We start from the raw sequence: 17,394 nt of genomic DNA, 5'->3' as shown, positions 1-17,394 counted from the left end.
GCAGAAGAACAGAGGGATCAGGGAATTAAAAAAAAAAAAAAATATTCCGTTAACGTGGCTTCATAGGTACGCAGGCTCGTAAAGAGAGCTTTTGGTACATTGGCCTTTATAAATCAAAGTATTGAGTGTTAAAGTTGGAATGTTATGATGAGGTTGCATAAGACATTGGTGAGACCGATTTTGGAGTACTGTTTGCAGTTTTGGTCAGGAATTACAAGAAGCATAATAATAAGGTTGAAAAAGTGCAGAGAAGTTTGAATAGGATGTTGCCTAGCTTTGAGAAACTGAGTTACAGTGAAAAGTTGAATAGGTTAGGACTTTATTCGCTGCAGCGTAGAAGAATGAGGGGATATTTGACAGAGCTATATAAAATTACGATAGGTGTTGGTAAAGTGAATGCAAGCGGGCGTTTTCCACTGAGCCTAGGGCAGAAAAAAATACAAACAGAAGACATGGGTTAAGGTTGATGGGGGGAAATTTTAAAGGGAACATTGTGAGGGGAGGGCCTTTGCACACGGAGAGTGGTTGGATTGTGAAATTAGCTTCCAGATGAAGTGGTGAATGCGGGCTCGCTTTTAATATTTAAGAAAACACTCGGTCTGGTAAATGGATGAGAGGTTTATGGAGGAATTCGGTCCAGGTACAGGTCAGTGGGACTAGGCAGACAAATAGTTCGGCGAGCCAAGAAGGGCCGAAAGGTCTTTTTCTGTGCTGTAATGTTCTATGGTTCTATGGTTCTAAATAAATAGAGGGGTTGCTCAAATGGAGCGGCCAGTGAGTCAGTAGGGCAGTGAAGGAGTGGAGGTTTGAGTCTCTGACACCAGAGGTTTTGGTGAGAAGAGTTGAAGACGAGCTTGCTCCCAGTTAAGCTTGATAATGCTTCCTGAGACGGTGATGTGCCTCTCATATGATATGTGGCAGTATTGGGGGATCTCCCCTCTCCCGCAGTCACATCTGCCAGAAGTGCTTGCGGCTGGCCGATATGGAAGACAGTGGAAGGAATCTGGACCAATAGCTGGATGACCTTCGACTCATGAGGGAGAATGAGGCAGTCATAGATGAGAGCTACAGGGAGGTAGTCATACCAAGGCTGCCGGAGCCGGTCGTTGTGTGACAGTCAGAGGAGAGAAAGCGACAGTGAGCTGACAGCTGGTGCAGAGCACCCCTGTCGCCATTCCCCTGAGGAAAAATGCACCGTCCTGGATACTGTTGGCGAGGACGCCCAAACAAGGGTGAGCAATGGTGGCAGGGCCTCCGACACTGACTCTTAACCTATGGTGAAGAACTGTGTGACGGAGAAGAGGACAGCTGTCGTCATTGGAGCCTCTATACTCAGGGGAGCAGGTAGGAGATTTTGTGGACGTGAGAAGAACACCTGCATTCTTTGTTGATTCCCGGTGCCAGGGTCCGGGATGTCTCTGACCGGGTGCACGACATTCTGGTACGAAAGGCAAAGCAACCAGAAGTCGTGTAACATGTTGGTGCCAACGACCTATCAGGAAGATCAGGACCTCAGAGGTGACGTTCTCAGAATTGTAGCCAGTGCTACGTGAGAGTGATGGTAAGAATTGGAGGAGATGCCAGTTGAATGCGTTGCTGTGGAGTTGGTGCAATGGGCAGGGTTTTAGATTTTTGGTTCCTTTGGATCTCTTCTGAGGAATGTGGGACCTGTACAGATTGGAAGCAATATTCTTGCAGGTAGGTTAGCTAGCATGTTCCTGGAGGGTTTAACCTAAATCACAAAGGGAATGGGATCTGGAGCGATACAGCAGTGGAAGAAGTGCATGGACGAAAGTCAGATCTAACATATCGAGAGTCTTTGAGGAAAGAATAGCAGAATAAATGGTGTAAAGGTAGTAAGGTAGAAGGTCTAAAGTGCGTGTACTTCAATGTAAGAAGCATCAGCAAGAAAGGTGACGAAGTGAGAGCTTCGATACATACATGGAATTATGATGTAGAGGCCATGACAGAGACTTGGCTGGCACCAGGAGAGGAATGGATTCTCAATATTCCTGGATTTCAGTGTTTAAAAGGGACGGAGTGGGGCAAGGGGAGGATGGGTGGCATTACTGTCAGGGATACTATTACAGCTACAGAATGGGTAGGTAATGTCGCAGGATCCTCTTTTGAGTCAGTATGGGTGGAAGTCAAGAACAGGAAGGGAGCAGTTACTCTATTGGGAGTATTCTATAGGCAACCTGGTAGCAGTAGAGATACCGTGGAATGCAGATTTGGAAAGGTGTAAAAATAACAGTTTTTTTTTATCACGGGTGACTTTAACTTCCCTAATATTGATTGCTACATGATTAAAACATGTAGCATTAGCATTAGCATTAGCATTTGCATTAGCATTAGATCATGGGCGGGCTAGAGTTTGTTACATGAATCCAGGACGGATTTCTGTCACATTATGTTGTCAGGCCAACTAGGGAGGAATGCCGTACTAGATCTAGTATTACGTAACGAATCGGGTCAGGTCATAGATCGCTCAGAGGGTGAGCAACTGAAGGACAGTGACCACCGCTCCCTGGCATTTAGCACTGTCATGGAAAAGGATAGAATCAGAGAGGATAGGAACATTTTTAACTGGGGAAGGGCTAATTAAAAGACTATGAGACTAGAACTTGCGGGTGTGACTTGTGATGACGTTTTTGCAGGGAAATGTACTATGCACAGTTGGTCGATTTTAACTGATCTCTTACAGGATGTTAGGGATACATTTGTTCCGGTGAGGAAGATATGAATGGTAGGGTGAAGGAACAATTGTTGACTTGTCAGTATTGACTTGTCACAATTGTTGTCAGTATTACAGTTGAACAAAGGGAACTACGGAGCTATGAGGGAGGAGCTGGCCAAAGTTCAATGGAACAATACCCTACAGGGAAGACAGTGGAACAACAATGGCAGGTATTTCTGGGAATAATGCAGAAGATGCAGGATCGGTTCATTCCAAAGCGGAAGAAAGATCCTAAGGGTAGTAAGGGGCGGCCGTGGCTGACGAGGGAAGTAAAGGGCAGTATAAAAATAAAAGAGAAGAAGTACAACATCGCAATGATGAGCGGGAAACCGGAGGGCTGGGAAGCTTTTAAAGAGCAACAGAAGATAACACAAAAGGCAATACGCCAAGGAAAAATGAGGTTCGAAGGTAAACTAGCCAAGAACATAAAGGAGGATAGTAAATTTCTTTAGCTATGTGAATAGCAAAAAGAAATTCAGACAAAAATTGGGCCATTGAAGACAGAAACTGGTGAATTTATTATGGGGAATAAGGAAATTGCAGATGAGTTGAACAGGTACTTTGGATCCGTCTTCACTAGGGCAGATACAAACAATCTCCCAGATGTAATAGTGACTAAAGGAACTAGGGTAAAGGATGAACTGAAGGAAATTTATATTAGGTAAGAAACGGTGTTGGATAGACTGTTGAGTCTGAAGTCTGATAAGTCCCCGGGACCTGATGGTCTGCATCCCAGGGTACTTAAGGTGGTGGCTCTAGAAATCGCGGACGCATTGCTCATCGTTTTCCAATGTTCTATAGATTCAGGAACAGGTCCTGTTCATTGGAGGGTGGCTGATGTTATCCCACTTTTCAAGAAAGGAGGGAGAGAGAAAACAGGGAATTATAGACCGGATAGTCTGACGTCAGAGGTGGGAATGATGCTGGAGTCAATTATAAAAGAGTAAATTACGACACATTTGGATAGCAGTAGAAGGATCAGTCCGAGTCAGCATGGATTTATGAAGGGGAAATCATGCTTGATTAACCTTCTGGAGTTTTTTGAGGATGTAACTATGAAAATGGAAAACAGACAGCCAGTGGATGTTGTGTACCTGGACTTCCAGAAAGCTTTTGATAAAGTCCCACATAAGAGATTAGTGGGCAAAATTAGGGCACATTGTATTGGGGGAAGAGAACTGACATGGATTGAAAATTGGCCAGTGACAGGAAACAAATAGTAGTGATTAACGGGACCCTTTCGGAATGGTAGGCTGTGACCAGTGGGGTACCGCAAGTTTCGGTGCTGGGACCGCAGCAGTTTACAATATACATTAATGATTTAGATGAAGGGATTAAAAGTAACATTAGCAAATTTGCTGATGACAAAAAGCTGGGCGGCAGGGTAAAATGTCAGGAGGATGTTATGAGAATGCATGGTGACTTGGACAGGTTGGGTGAGTGGGCAAATGTTTGGCAGATGCAGTTTAATGTGGATAAAGGTGTGGTTATCCACTTTGTTGGCAAGAACAGGAAGGCAGATTACTATCTAAATGGAGTCAAGTTAGGAAAAGGGGAAGTACAACGAGATCTAGGTGTTCTTGCACATCAGTCAATGAAAGCAAGCATGCAGGTACAGCAGGCAGTGAAGACAGTAAATGGCATGCTGAGTTTTATAACAAGAGGAATTGAGTATAGGAGTAAAGAGGTCCTTCTGCAGCTGCACAGGACCCTGGTGAGACCACACCTGGAATACTGTGCGCAGTTTTGGTCTCTAAATTTGAGGAAGAACATTCTTGCTATTGAGGGAGTGCAGCGTAGGTTCACAAGGTTAATTCCCGGAATGGCAGGACTGTCATATGTTGAACGATTGGAGCGACTGGGACCTATATTAGTGATTTTTATTAACGGCTTGGATGTGGGGGAAGAAGGGTGGGTTGGCAAGTCTGCAGACAACACAAAAGTTGGTGATGTTGTGGATATTGTAGAGGATTGTCGAAGATTGCGGAGATACATTGATAGGATGCAGAAATGGGCTGAGAAGAGGCAGTTTGAGTTCAACCATGAGAGGTGTGAGGTGGTGCACTTTGACAGGACGGAATCCAAGGCAGAGTACAAAGAATATAGCAGGATACTTAGTAGTATGGTAGAGAAGAGGGTTCTGGGGTTAGATGTCTCCAAATCGCTGAAATTTGCCCCACAGGTAGATAGCTTTGTTAAGAAAGTTTATGGGGTGTTAGCTTTCAGAAGTCGAGGGATACAGCTTAAGGAGACGCGGAGTAATGATGCAGCTCTATAAAATTCTGGTTAGGACACACTTGAAGTACTGTGTCCAGTTCTGGTCGCCTCATTATAGGATGGATGTGGAGGCTTTCGAAAAGGTACAGAGGAGATTCGCAAGGATGCTGACTGGTTTAGAGTGTAGGATCAGAGATTAAGGGAGCTAGGGCTTTACTCTCTGAATAGAAGGAGGTTGAGAGGAGACATGATAGAGGTACAGAATATATTAAGAGGAATAGGAAGAATGGACGTGCCCTCTTCCCCAGGACACCACTGCTCAATACAAGAGGACATGCCTTTACGGTAAGGGGTGGGAATTTCAAGGACGATACTAGAGAAAGGGTTTTTAAACAGAGAATAGTTGATGCGTAGAATGCACTGCCTGAGTCCGTGGTGGAGGCAAATACACTGTTGAAGTTTAAGAGACAAAAAGAATGCAGATGGAGGAATTTCATGAACACTTTGGAAGGACAAACTCCAAAGCAGAGAACAAATAAATGGCAGGATACATGGTAGTGTGGAAGAGCAGAGGGATCTAGGGGTACTTGTCCACAGATCCCTGAAAGTTGCCTCACAGGTAGATAGGGCAGATACGAAAGCTTATAGGGTGTTAGATTCACACTGGTGAATTTGAAGAGACAAAAAGACAGGTATATGGTGGAATTTAAGGTGGGGGTTATATGGGAAGCAGGGTTTGTGGGTCGGCACAACGTTGTGGGCCGAAGAGTCTGTACTTTGCTGTATTATTCTAAGCTCTATTTTCAATGATATTCATCCCGATGTCATTGGTACCTATATGGACCAGGCCTTCCGGCTGCTCACTCACCCTCTCATGAATCATAGGGGAGGAATAGTGTGCTGAGGGATGAGGAAAGAAGGGGAGATGACTGAAAAGCCACAGAATGGGTGTTCTGATTGCAGCCTTTGGAGCAAAACGCGTGAGTTACCATTTTAATGCTCCTATCTCTGACTGGAGACTGTCTATACACCGAACCACTGACCCATGACTAAGACAGATCGAGGCTCCCTCCATGCAATCCCATCACACACTCTAGGACACGCACACTGAGTAACGCTCCCTCCGCAACGATCCATCACACACTCCCGAGATCAGAAACAGAGTGAAGCTCACTCCACACCGTCACATCTCATACTTCCGGGATCATACACAGAGGTTGGGTCCATCGACAACGTCCCATCACACACTCCTTGGGTCAGAGAACAAGCGAAGCTACCTAAATATTATCTCATCGCACCCTCTTGGTGAGACATGTGAAGTAGCTCCGACACCATCGCACTGTAATAGAGTCAGAAACACTGCGCAACCCTCTCCCTCCTCCGCTCTCCCCTCTCACCAATACCCAGCCTTTCGGCGTTCCCCTAGTCTCGAATTGAGTGTGCCTCTCGGAAATGGTATGTGTGTGTGTGTGTGTGTGTGTGTGACCGGATTGTGCGCTGTGGGTGGAGCAAGAATGGGGAGGAGAGAAGAGGCGAGAGAAAGGGTGTGAAGTTTACAGATACTGAAGCAAGTACTGTGGTACCACATGAACGGAGATGAGCGTAGGGAACGTACAGGATATGAGAGTGGGTAGAGCGATTGTGTGAAATGGAAGCGATAGATCAAGGAAGGGGAGATGACTGGAAAGCCACGGAACGGGTGAAGAAAGTCCGGGTAGAAAGACAGAAAGAGGGAGAGTGAGATAGAGACATAAACAGTTGGGGGTGGACAGAGAGTGTATGTGTGGGTGAAGAGTGAACGCGAGAGAGAAAGAGAGACAGACAGAACAGTAACCCCTGGATCTTCCGAACAAACAAACCCGGGGGTCAAACACAGTGTGAAACTCCCTCCACACCGTCCCATCACACAGTTCCAGGGTCAGATAAACAGCGAACCTCCCGAAATATTATCTCATCGCACTCCCTGGGTCGAATATGTAAAGTAGCTCTGGCACCATCACAGCACACTCTACTGGAGTCAGAAAAAACTGCACAACACTCTCCCTCCTCCGTTCTCCCCACTCACCAATACCCAGACTTTTGGCGTTCCAGTGCCGAATTGAGTGTGCCTCTCGGAGATGGTGTGTGTGTGTGAGAGAGAGACCAGATAATGTGCTTCGGGAAGAGATAGGAAGGGGAGGAGAGAGGAAGCGAGGGCAGGCGTGTTAAGATTGCAGATACTGATGCAAGTGATGTAGAACCACACGGCCGGCCTGTGCATACAGAGCTGTGGAGAGGCTCAGATCCTGGTGATAGATATCCAGCGGAAGGGGCGAGGTGTAATACTAGACGTCATCTCTCCCTTATACTCCCCACAATTGACTGTGACACAGAAAGGGAGGCAGTAGAGAGCGGGGGGCGAACGTACAGGATGTCGGAGTGCGCAGAGAGAATGAGTGAAAATGGAGGCGGTAGAGTAAACGAGAAGAGAGTCTGCGTAGAAAGGGAGAGAGGGAAAGGGTGAGAGAGACACAGAGAGTTGGGGGGTAGACAGAGAGAGTGTAAGTGAACGAGAAAGAGAGAGCCAGACAGATCAATAACCCCTGGATCGAACACGACCGGGTTCAGACACAGTGTGAAACTCCCTCCACACCGTCCCATCACACAATGACGGGGTCAGACACAGAGTGAATCTCGCTCCACACCATCCCGTCACACAAAGACGGGGTCAGACACAGAGTGAATCTCGCTCCACACCATCCCGTCACACAAAGACGGGGTCAGACACAGAGTGAATCTCGCTCCACACCATCCCGGCACACAATGACGGGGTCAGACACAGAGTGAATCTCCCTCCGCACCATCCCGTCACACAATGACGGGGTCAGACACAGAGTGCTGCTCCATCCACGCTGTTTCATTACAACTTCCCCGGGATTTTGTTTCACCTTTCCTGCTGGCCAACAGATGGCAGAGAGAATTTTGTTGATGTTTTGAGAATTCTTGAGACAGGTGGTCTGGTGGAGGTCCAGAAGGGAAGTCACGGTTATCGTGGATTCAAGGGACGAATACAACTCATGGACAATTAGTCGATATTGGCACCGATTCCTGCATCTCCTGATATTGTTCCCAAAGTTTCTGCCAGTCTCGGTCAAATGACGAATCTCGGTCAAGAAGAAAATAAAAGTTTACGGAAAGTTCATAGAGCTTGGTAATGTTGGAGATCTAGAAGATTATAAGGCGAACAGGAAGGAGCTTAAGAGGGAAATTAGGAGAGCCAGAAGGGGCCATGTGAAGCCCTTGGCGGGCAAGATTAAGGAAAGCCCCAAGGCATTCTACAAGTATGTGAACAGCAAAAAGATAAGACGTGAAAGAATTGAACTGAGTCTTACCTCGCTGGTTGGTAAGTTCATGAAGAAGATCCTGAGAGGCAGGATTTATGAACTTTTTGAGAGGTATGATATGATTAGGAATAGTCAGAATGGCTTTGGTTAAGGGCAAGTTGTGCTGTGCAAGCCGGATTGAATTTTTTGAGGATGCGACTAAGGCTTGAGGCTTGACCTGAGAGACTTTGGCGAGAAGAGGCGGTGGACGAGCTTGTTCCCAGTTAATCTTAGCAATGCCTCCTGAGACGGTGATGTACCTCTCCTATGAGATGTGGCAGTATTGGGGGATCTCCCCTCTCCCGCAGTCACATCTGCCAGAAGTGCTTGCGGCTGGCCGATATGAAGACAGTGGAAGGAATCTGGACCAATAGCTGGATGACCTTCGACTCATGAGGGAAAATGAGGCAGTCATAGATTGAGAGCTACAGGGGAGGTAATCACACCGAGGCTGCCAGAAGCAGGTCGTTCGGTGGCAGTGAGAGGGGGGAAAGCGAATGTGAGTAGACAGTAGCCAGAGCAACCCTGTAGCCATTCCCCTGAATAATAAGTTTGCCGTCCTGGATACTGTTGGCGAGGATAACCGAACAGGTGTGAGCCACGGTGGCCGGGCCTCTGGCACTGAGTCTGACCCTGTGGTGCAGAGGGGATGGGACGGAGAAGAGGAGAACTGTCGTCATTGGAGACTCTGTAGTCAGAGGAGCAGACAAGAGATTTTGTGGACGTGAGAAGGAGATCCGGCATGGTTTGTTGCCTCCCGGGTGCCAGGGTCCGGGATGTCTCTGACCGGGTGCATGACATCCTGGTACGAGATGAAAAACAACCAGAAGTCGTGATACATGTTGTGTCCAACGACATCGGCAGGGCGAGGGATGAGGTCATGAAGTGTGAGTTTCCGAACTAGGCAGAAGGCTGAAGATCAGGACCTCAAGGGTACCGTTCTCAGGATTGCTGCCAGTGCTACGTGATAGCGATGGTAAGAATTGGATAAGATGGCAGTTGAATGTGTAGCTGAGGTGCTGGTCAGGGGGCAGGGTTTTAGATTATTGGTTCCTTGGGATACCTTCTGGGACAGTTGAAACCTTTACATATTGGATGGGTTGCACCTGAACTCGAGTGGGAGCAATATCCTTGCTGGTAGGTTTGCTAGCATGGTTCGGGAGGGTTTAAACTAATTTGCAAGGGGGATGGGATCCGGCACGATAGAGCAATGAAAGAAGTGCATGGAGTAAAGCCAGATCTAACATATAGAGAGGCTTGAGGAAAGAGAAGCAGAATAAAGGGTATAAAGGTAGTAAGGTAGAAGGTCTAAAGTGCGTGTACTTCAATGCAATAAGCATCAGGAAACAAAGAGATGAACTGAGAGCTTGGATACATACATGGAGTTAAGATGTAGTGGCCATTACAGACTTGGCTGGCACCAGGGCGGGAATGGATTCTCAATATTCCTGCATTTCAGTGCTTTAAAAGGGATAGGGCGGGGTGGAAAGGTGTGGAGGGGCTGCATTACTGGTCAAGGATACTATTTCAGCTACAAAAAGGGGTGGGGTAATGAAAGCAGGATCCACTTTGAGTCAGTATGGGGGTGGAAGTCAGGAACAGGAAGGGAGCAGGTTACTGTACTGGGGTTATTCTACTGGTAGCAGCACAGGTACAGAGGAACAGATTAGAAGGTAGATTTGAAAAGGTGCAAAAATAACAGCGTTGAAATCATGAGTGATTTTAACTTCCCAAATATTGATCGGCACGTGTTTAGTTGCAAGGGCTTAGATGGGGGCAGAGTTTGTTAAGTGTGTCCAGGATGGATTCCTGTTGCAATATGTTGACAGGCCGACTAGGAGGAATGCCATACTAGATATAGATTTAGGTAACGAACCGGGTCAGGTCACAGATCTCCCTGTGAGTGAGCATCTGGGGACAGTGATAAATGCTCCCTGACCTTTAACAAAATCATGGAGAAGGATAGAATCAGAGAGGATAGGAACACTTTTAATTGGGGAGGGGCAAATTATCAGGTTATAAGACTGGAATTTGCGGGTGTGAATTGGGATGATGGTTTTGCAGGGAAATGTACTATGGGCATATGGTGGATGTCTAGGGATATCTTGCAGGATGTTAGGGATAAATTTGTCCCAGTGAGGAAGATAAAGAATGGCATGGTGATGGAACCATAGGTTACAAGTGAGGTGGAAAATCTGGACAGGTAGAAGAATGCAGCATACATGATGTTTACGAAGCAAGGATCAGATGGGTCTATTGAGGAATATGGGTGGTAGCAAGAAAGGAGCTTAAGCAGAGACTGAGATTAATAAGAAGGGGTCCTGAGATGTCCTTGGAGGGAGTACTTAGAACATAGAACATAGAATAGTACAGGCCCATCGATCCACAATGTTGTGATAACCCTCAAAACCTGCCTGCCATAAACCTCCTGTCTAGTAGTTCCTTAAACTTCTTTAGTGTATCTGCCTCCACCACCGACTCAGGCAGTGCATTTCACGCACCAACAACTCTGAGTTAAAAACACCTTCCTCTAATATCCCCCTTGAACTTCTCTCCCCTTACCTTAAAGCCATGTCCTCTTGCACTGAGCAGTTGTGCCCTGGGGAAGAGGCGCTGGCTTTCCACTCTGTCTATTTCTCTTAATAACTTGTAGACCACTATTGTACCCTTTCCAATGCATCCACATACTTCCTATAGTGAGGCGACCAGAACTGTACGTAGTACTCCAAGTGTGGCCTAACTAGAGTTTTATAGAGATGCATCATTACATCGGTCTCTTAAACTCTATTCTTCGACTTATTAAAGCTAACACCCCATAAGCTTTCTTAACTATCCTATCTACCTGTGAGGTAACTTTCAGGGATCTGTGGACATGTACACCCAGATCCCTCTGCTCCTCCGCTACGATCAAGTATCCTGCCAATAACTTTGTACTCTGCCTTGGGGTCTGTTCTTCCGAAGTGTACCACCTCACACATCTCCGCATTAAACACCATCTGCCATTTCTCAGCCCACTTCTGCTTCCTATGAATGTCTCTCTGCAAATTTTGACAATCCTCGACACTGTCCACAGCACCATCAAGCTTTGTGTCATCTGCAAAATTGCTAATCCACCCTTATACCCCCACATCTAAGTCGTTAATAAATATCACGGAAAGTAGAGCTCCTAGAACAGATTCTTGTGGGACACCACTAGTCAGAGCCCTCCAATCTGTATGTACTGCTTCCACCACAACTCTCTGCCTTCTGCAGGCAGGCCAGTTCGGAATCAACCTGGCTAAATTTCCCTGGAGCCCATGCCTTCTGATTTTCTGAATAAACCTACCGTGTGGAACGTTGTCAAAAGCCTTACTAACATGTAGATGTAGACATGTAGATCACACCCACTGCACTACTCTCATCTGTATGCCTGGTCACTTCCTCAAATAACTCTATCAGGCTTGTTAGGCACGATTGCCCTTCACAAAGCCATGCTGACTGTCCCTGATCAGACCATGATTCTCTAAATGCTCATAGATCCCATCTCTATGAATATCTTCCAACAGCTTTCCACTGCAGACGTGAGGCTCACTGGTCTATAATTACGCGGACTATCCCTACTAACTTTTTTGAACAAGGGGCCAACATTCGCCTCAATGCAATCCTTCGGTACCATTCCTGTGGACAACGAGGACTTAAAGATCCTAGCCCGAGGCTCTGTCATCTCTTCCCTCGCCTCCTGAGCAAGCCTGGAGAATATTCCATCAGGCCCTGGGGACTTATTTATCCTAATATATTTTTACAACTCCCAACACCTCCTCTCCCTTAATATCAATATGCTCTAGAACATCAACCTCACTCATATTGTCCCTCACCGTCATCAAGTCCCCTCTCTTTGGTGAATACCGAAAAGAAGTATTCATTGAGGACCTCACTGACTTCCACAGCCTCCAAGCACATCTTCCCACTTTTATCTCTAATCGGTTCTACGTTCACTCCTGTCATCCTTTTGTTCTTCATATAATTGAAGAATGCCTTGGCGTTTTCCTTTACCCTCCTCGCCAAGGCCTTCTCATACCCCTTCTTGCTCTCCTTAGCCACTTCGTCAGCTTCATTCTTGCGACCCGATGTTCCTCAAAAGGACCATCTAATTCTTGCTTCCTAAACCCATGTATGCTGCCTTCTTCCACCTGACTAGAGTTTCTACTTCACTTGTCACCCATGGTTTCTTCACCCTACCATACTTTATCTTCTTCACATGGACAAATTTATCCCTACCATCCTGCAAAAGATCCTTAAACATCGAACACATGTCCATAGCACATTTCCCTGCAAAAAATCATCCCAATTCACACCCGCAATTTCTATACTTATGGCTTCATAATTTGTTCTTTCCCAATTAAACATGTTCCTGTCCTCTCTGATTCTATCCTTTTCCATGTTAATGATAAAAGCCAGGGAGTGTTAATCATTCGGATTACATTCCTCTTACGTTCGGAGTACATTCGGATTAGAGGGTTGTGACTAGTGGTGTCCCACAGGGATCGGTTCTGGGACCTCTATTACTCGTGATTTTTATTAACGGCCAGGATGTGGGGAAGAAGGATGTGTTGGCAAGTGTGCCTCTCGGAGATGGTATGTGTGTGTTGCAGATAATGTGCACCGGATAATGCGCTGCGATAAGAGCAAGGCAGGAAAGGACAGAAGAGCAAAGAAGGCGAGGCGAGAAGAGGCCACGAAAAGGGTGTTAACATTGCAGATGCTGAAGCAAGTGGTGTGGAACCACACGACCGGCCTGTGAATACAGAGCTGTTGAGAAGTTCAGATTCTGTTGACAGATATCCAGTGGAAGGGGCGAGGTGTAATACTAGACGTCATCACTCCCTCATACTTCCCACAATTGCTTGTGATACAGAGAGGCAGAAAGAATGTTGTCGGTACGTGGGGGGCCTTATAAGGAGAAATATTGAGAGCACAGAGCTTGTGTGTTCCTGTCACTTTAAAGGAAAAGTGAATAAGAATCTGGGGACTTGGTTCTTTAGGGATATTGCAATTCTGATAAAGAAGAAGAGAAAGATGTATGACAAGTATAGGAAACAGGGAGGAAGTTACTTGAAGAGTATAAAAAGTACAAAAAGATACTTAAGAGAGAATTCAGCAGGGCTAAAAGATGACATGAGGTAGCTTTGGTAGTCAAGCTGAAGGATAATCCAAAGAGATTCTACAGGTATATTAAGAGCGAAACGATAGTAGGGGATAAAATTTGTCCTTTTGAATATCAATGTGGTCGGCTATGTATGGAACCAAAAGAAATGGGGGAGATTTTTTTTTTTTTGCTTGCGTCTGTATTTACTAAGGAAACTGGCAGAGAGTCAATGACAACATGGCAATCAAATAATGTTGTCATGGAACCTTTACAGATTTAGAGGTGGAGCTGCTTGCTATCTTGAGGCAAATCAGTGAGTATCTGTTTCCCAGGTCACGAACAGCAATTGACAGTACCTGTTTCCCAGGGCACGAATAGCAATAGTCAGAACCTGTTTCCCAGGGCACTGATAGCAATAGTCAGAACCTGTTTCCCAGAGCACCAGTAGCAAACACCAGAGGGCATATGCACAAAATTAAGAGAGGGAAGTTTAGGGGAGACATGAATAGACATGTCTGCGTCTGTATTTACTAAGGAAACTGGCAGAGAGAGTCAATGGCCCCAAGGCAAACAAGTAATGTTGTCATGGAACCTTTACAGATTGAAGAGGTGGAGCTGAGAGAGAGAATGAGGACAAGAACCACTGGACCGGTCCGAGCAAACATTCCCGGGGGTCAGACACAGAGTGAAACACTCGCCACTCCGTCCCATCACACATTGCAGTGGCACGACACAGAGAGCAGCTCCCTCGGCTCCGTCCCATCACGCACATTCCAGGGTTCAGACACAGACTAAAACTCCCTACACACCTCCACCTCCCCATCCTCCCCATCACACACTCCCGGTATCAGACACCTCTCTCCACAATGTTCCATCACACTGTCCTGGGGTCAAACACAGAGAGAAACTCCATCCACACCGTCCAATCACACACTCCCGGGGTTAGACATGGAGTTTTAGGCTCTCTATCTCTCTGCCTGTATCTCTCTCCCCCCCCCCCTCTCTCTCTCTCTCTCTCTCTCTCTCTCTCTCTCTCTCTCTCTCTCTCTCTCTCGTCTCTCTCTCTCTCTCTCTCTCTCTCTCTCTCTCTCTCTCTCTCTCTCTCTCTCTCTCTCTCTCTCTCTCTCCTCTCTCTCTCTCTCTCTCTCTCTCTCTCTCTCTCCTTAACATTAGGAGAGGGGTGATGGGGTATGTTACCTCACCATTCCTGCTGGATAACAGTTGGCAGAAGAATTTGCTTTCGGAGATAGAGAGGTTCTTCTTGAGGGCGTAAGCATTCTTCAGACAGGTTGTCTGGCAGAGGCCCAGAAGGGAATTCGCGGTTATCCTGGATTCAACGTCGGAATGCAACTCATGGACATTTAGACGATATTGGCACCGGTTCCTGTTTATCTCCTGATATTGATCCCAAAGTGTCTTCAGGTCTCCGTCGGAAGTGATCGGGAGAGTGACGAATCTCTGTCAAGAAGAAAAGAAAAGTTTACGAAAGGTTTTTTATTCGGGTTTTACTACAAATCTCTGGTGAGACCGCACTTAGAGTATTGTATTCAATTCTGGATCTCATTATAGGAAGGATGTGGAAGCTACGGAGAAGGTGCAGAGGAGATTTACTAGGATGTTGCCTGGCTTGGAGAACAAGTCATATGAAGCAAGGTTAGCAGAGCTGGGACTTTTCTCTTTTGAGTGTAGAAGAATGAGAGGGGGCTTGATAGCGATCCACAAGATTATGAGAGGCATTGATTGGTTGGATAGTCAGTACCTGTTTCCCAGGCCACCAATTGCAAACACCAGAGGGCATATGTACAAAAATTAGGGGAGGGAAGTTTAGGGGAGACATCAGGGGTACGATTATTACACAAAGTGTTGCTAGTGCCTGGCATGACTTGCTAGGGATGGTGGTGGAAGATAAAACATTAGAGGTATTTAAGAGCCTCTTGGAGAGGCATATGGATGAAAGAAGAATAGAGTGTAATGGAGTAATGTGGGTTTATTATTTTTTTAAAGATTATTTGGGTCGGCACAACATGAAGGGCTGAAGGGACTGTACTGTACTGTGCTGTAATGTGCTATGGTTCTATGGTTCATTGAGCTAGGTAATGTTAGAGCTCTGGAAGTTTATAAGGCTAAAAGAAAGCTTAAGTGGGAAGTTAGGAGAGCCGGTAGGGGCCCTGTGAAAGCCTTTGCGGGCAGGATTAAGGAAAACCACAAGGCATTCTACAAGTATGTGAAGAAGAAGAGCATAAGACGTGAATGAATTGGGAGGACATTGCTGAGCCTCTGGCGATAATCTTTGAATCAAACAGTAGGGCCGGGAGTGGCTCTGGAGGATTGGAGGATAGCGGTTGTTGCTCCTTTATTCAAGAAAGGAGAGTTTAGATAGCCCAGAAAATTTTAGACCAGTGAGTCTTACCTCACTGGTTGGTAAGGTGATGGAGAAGATCCTGAGAGGCAAGATTAATGAACATTTTGACAGGTATGATATGATTATGGATAGTCAGAATGGCAAGTTGGGCCGTACGAGTCTGATAGAATTTCTTGAGGATGTGACTAAACACGTTGAACAGTAGGAGTAGTGTATTTGGATTTCAGCAAGGCATTTGATAAGGCGCCCCCATGCATGACTTATAAAGGAAGTAACGAGGCATGGAATAAAAGGGGACATTGCTTTTTGTATCCAGAACTGGCTTGCCCACAAAAGGCAAAGAGTCGGTATGGACGGGTCATGTTCTGCATGGAGGTCGGTGACCAGTGGGGTGCTTTCAGGGATCTATTCTGGGACCCTTACTGTTCGTGATTTTTATAAATGACCTGGATAAGGAAGTGGAGGGATGGCTCATAAGTTTGATGACGACACAAAGGTTGGAGGTTTGATGGTAGTGTAGAGGGTTACGTTACAGCGAGACATTGATTAGATGTAAAACTGGTCTGAGAAGTAGCAGATGGAGTTCAACCCAGATACATGTGAAGTGGTTCAGTTTGGTAGGTCAATAATATGGCAGAATATAGTATGAATGGTAAGACTCTTTGCACTGTGGAGGATGAGAGAGAACTTAACGTCCGAGTCGCTCAAAGCAGCTGCGCATTGACTCTGTGGTAAGCAAGGCGTACGGTGTACCTGCCCTCATCAATCTTGGATATTAAACTAGACCCGAGAGGTAATGTTGCAGCTATATATGCCCCTGACCAGACCCCACTTGGAGTTCCGTGCTCATTTCTGGTCGCCTCACTACGGCAAGGATGTGGAAGCCATAGAAAGGGTGCAGATCAGCTTTACAGAGATGTTTCCTCGATTGGGGAGCATGACTTATGATAATAGGTTGAGTGAACTCGGCCTTTTCTCCTTGGACCGAAGGTAGATATCAGATCACCTGGCAGAGGTGGAAAAGATGATAAGAGGCATTAATCGTGTGGATAGTCAGAGGCTATTTTCCTCCGGGTCTGAAATGGTAGCCAGAGAGGACACGGTTTTAAGGAACTGGTGAGTAGGTAGAGAGGAGATGTCAGGGAAATGCTTTTTCTTAGAGAGTAGTGAGTGCGTGGAAATGGCTGCCGGCAAAGGTGGTGAAGGCGGATTCGATAGAGTATTTTAAAAGACTTTTAGATAGGTACATGGGTTTAACTAAAGGGCTATAGGTAAGATAGATAGATAGATAGATAGATAGATAGATAGATAGATACTTTATTCATCCCCATGGGGAAATTCAAATTTTTTTTCCAATGTCCCATACACTTGTTGTAGCAAAACTAATTACATACAATACTTAACTCAGTAAAAATATGATATGCATCTAAATCACTCTCTCAAAAGCATTAATAATAGCTTTTATAAAAGTTCTTAAGTAGTTTACTTAAATACATTAAATACAATCAACCCCCGGCACTTTAACATATCTTACTCCTGGCGGTTGAACTGTAAAACCTAATGGCACTGGGGAGTATTGACCTCTTCGTCC

At 45.9% G+C, this 17,394-nt stretch overlaps 1 protein-coding gene across 1 annotated transcript in view; it reads right to left on the bottom strand.

Moving 5' to 3' along the window:
* Positions 1-17,394, bottom strand: part of LOC140719884 (uncharacterized) — a 47,152-nt gene that overhangs the window by 14,505 nt on the left and 15,253 nt on the right. The window contains exon 3 of the mRNA XM_073034810.1: positions 14,644-14,899. Within this exon, the coding sequence (XP_072890911.1) occupies positions 14,644-14,899 (256 nt within the window). The remainder of the gene's footprint in view (positions 1-14,643; positions 14,900-17,394) is intronic.

This window comes from Hemitrygon akajei, unplaced genomic scaffold (genome assembly GCF_048418815.1).
Source record: "Hemitrygon akajei unplaced genomic scaffold, sHemAka1.3 Scf000033, whole genome shotgun sequence".
Taxonomy (NCBI): Eukaryota; Metazoa; Chordata; class Chondrichthyes; order Myliobatiformes; family Dasyatidae; genus Hemitrygon; species Hemitrygon akajei.
This window is presented reverse-complemented; position numbering and strand designations above follow the sequence as displayed.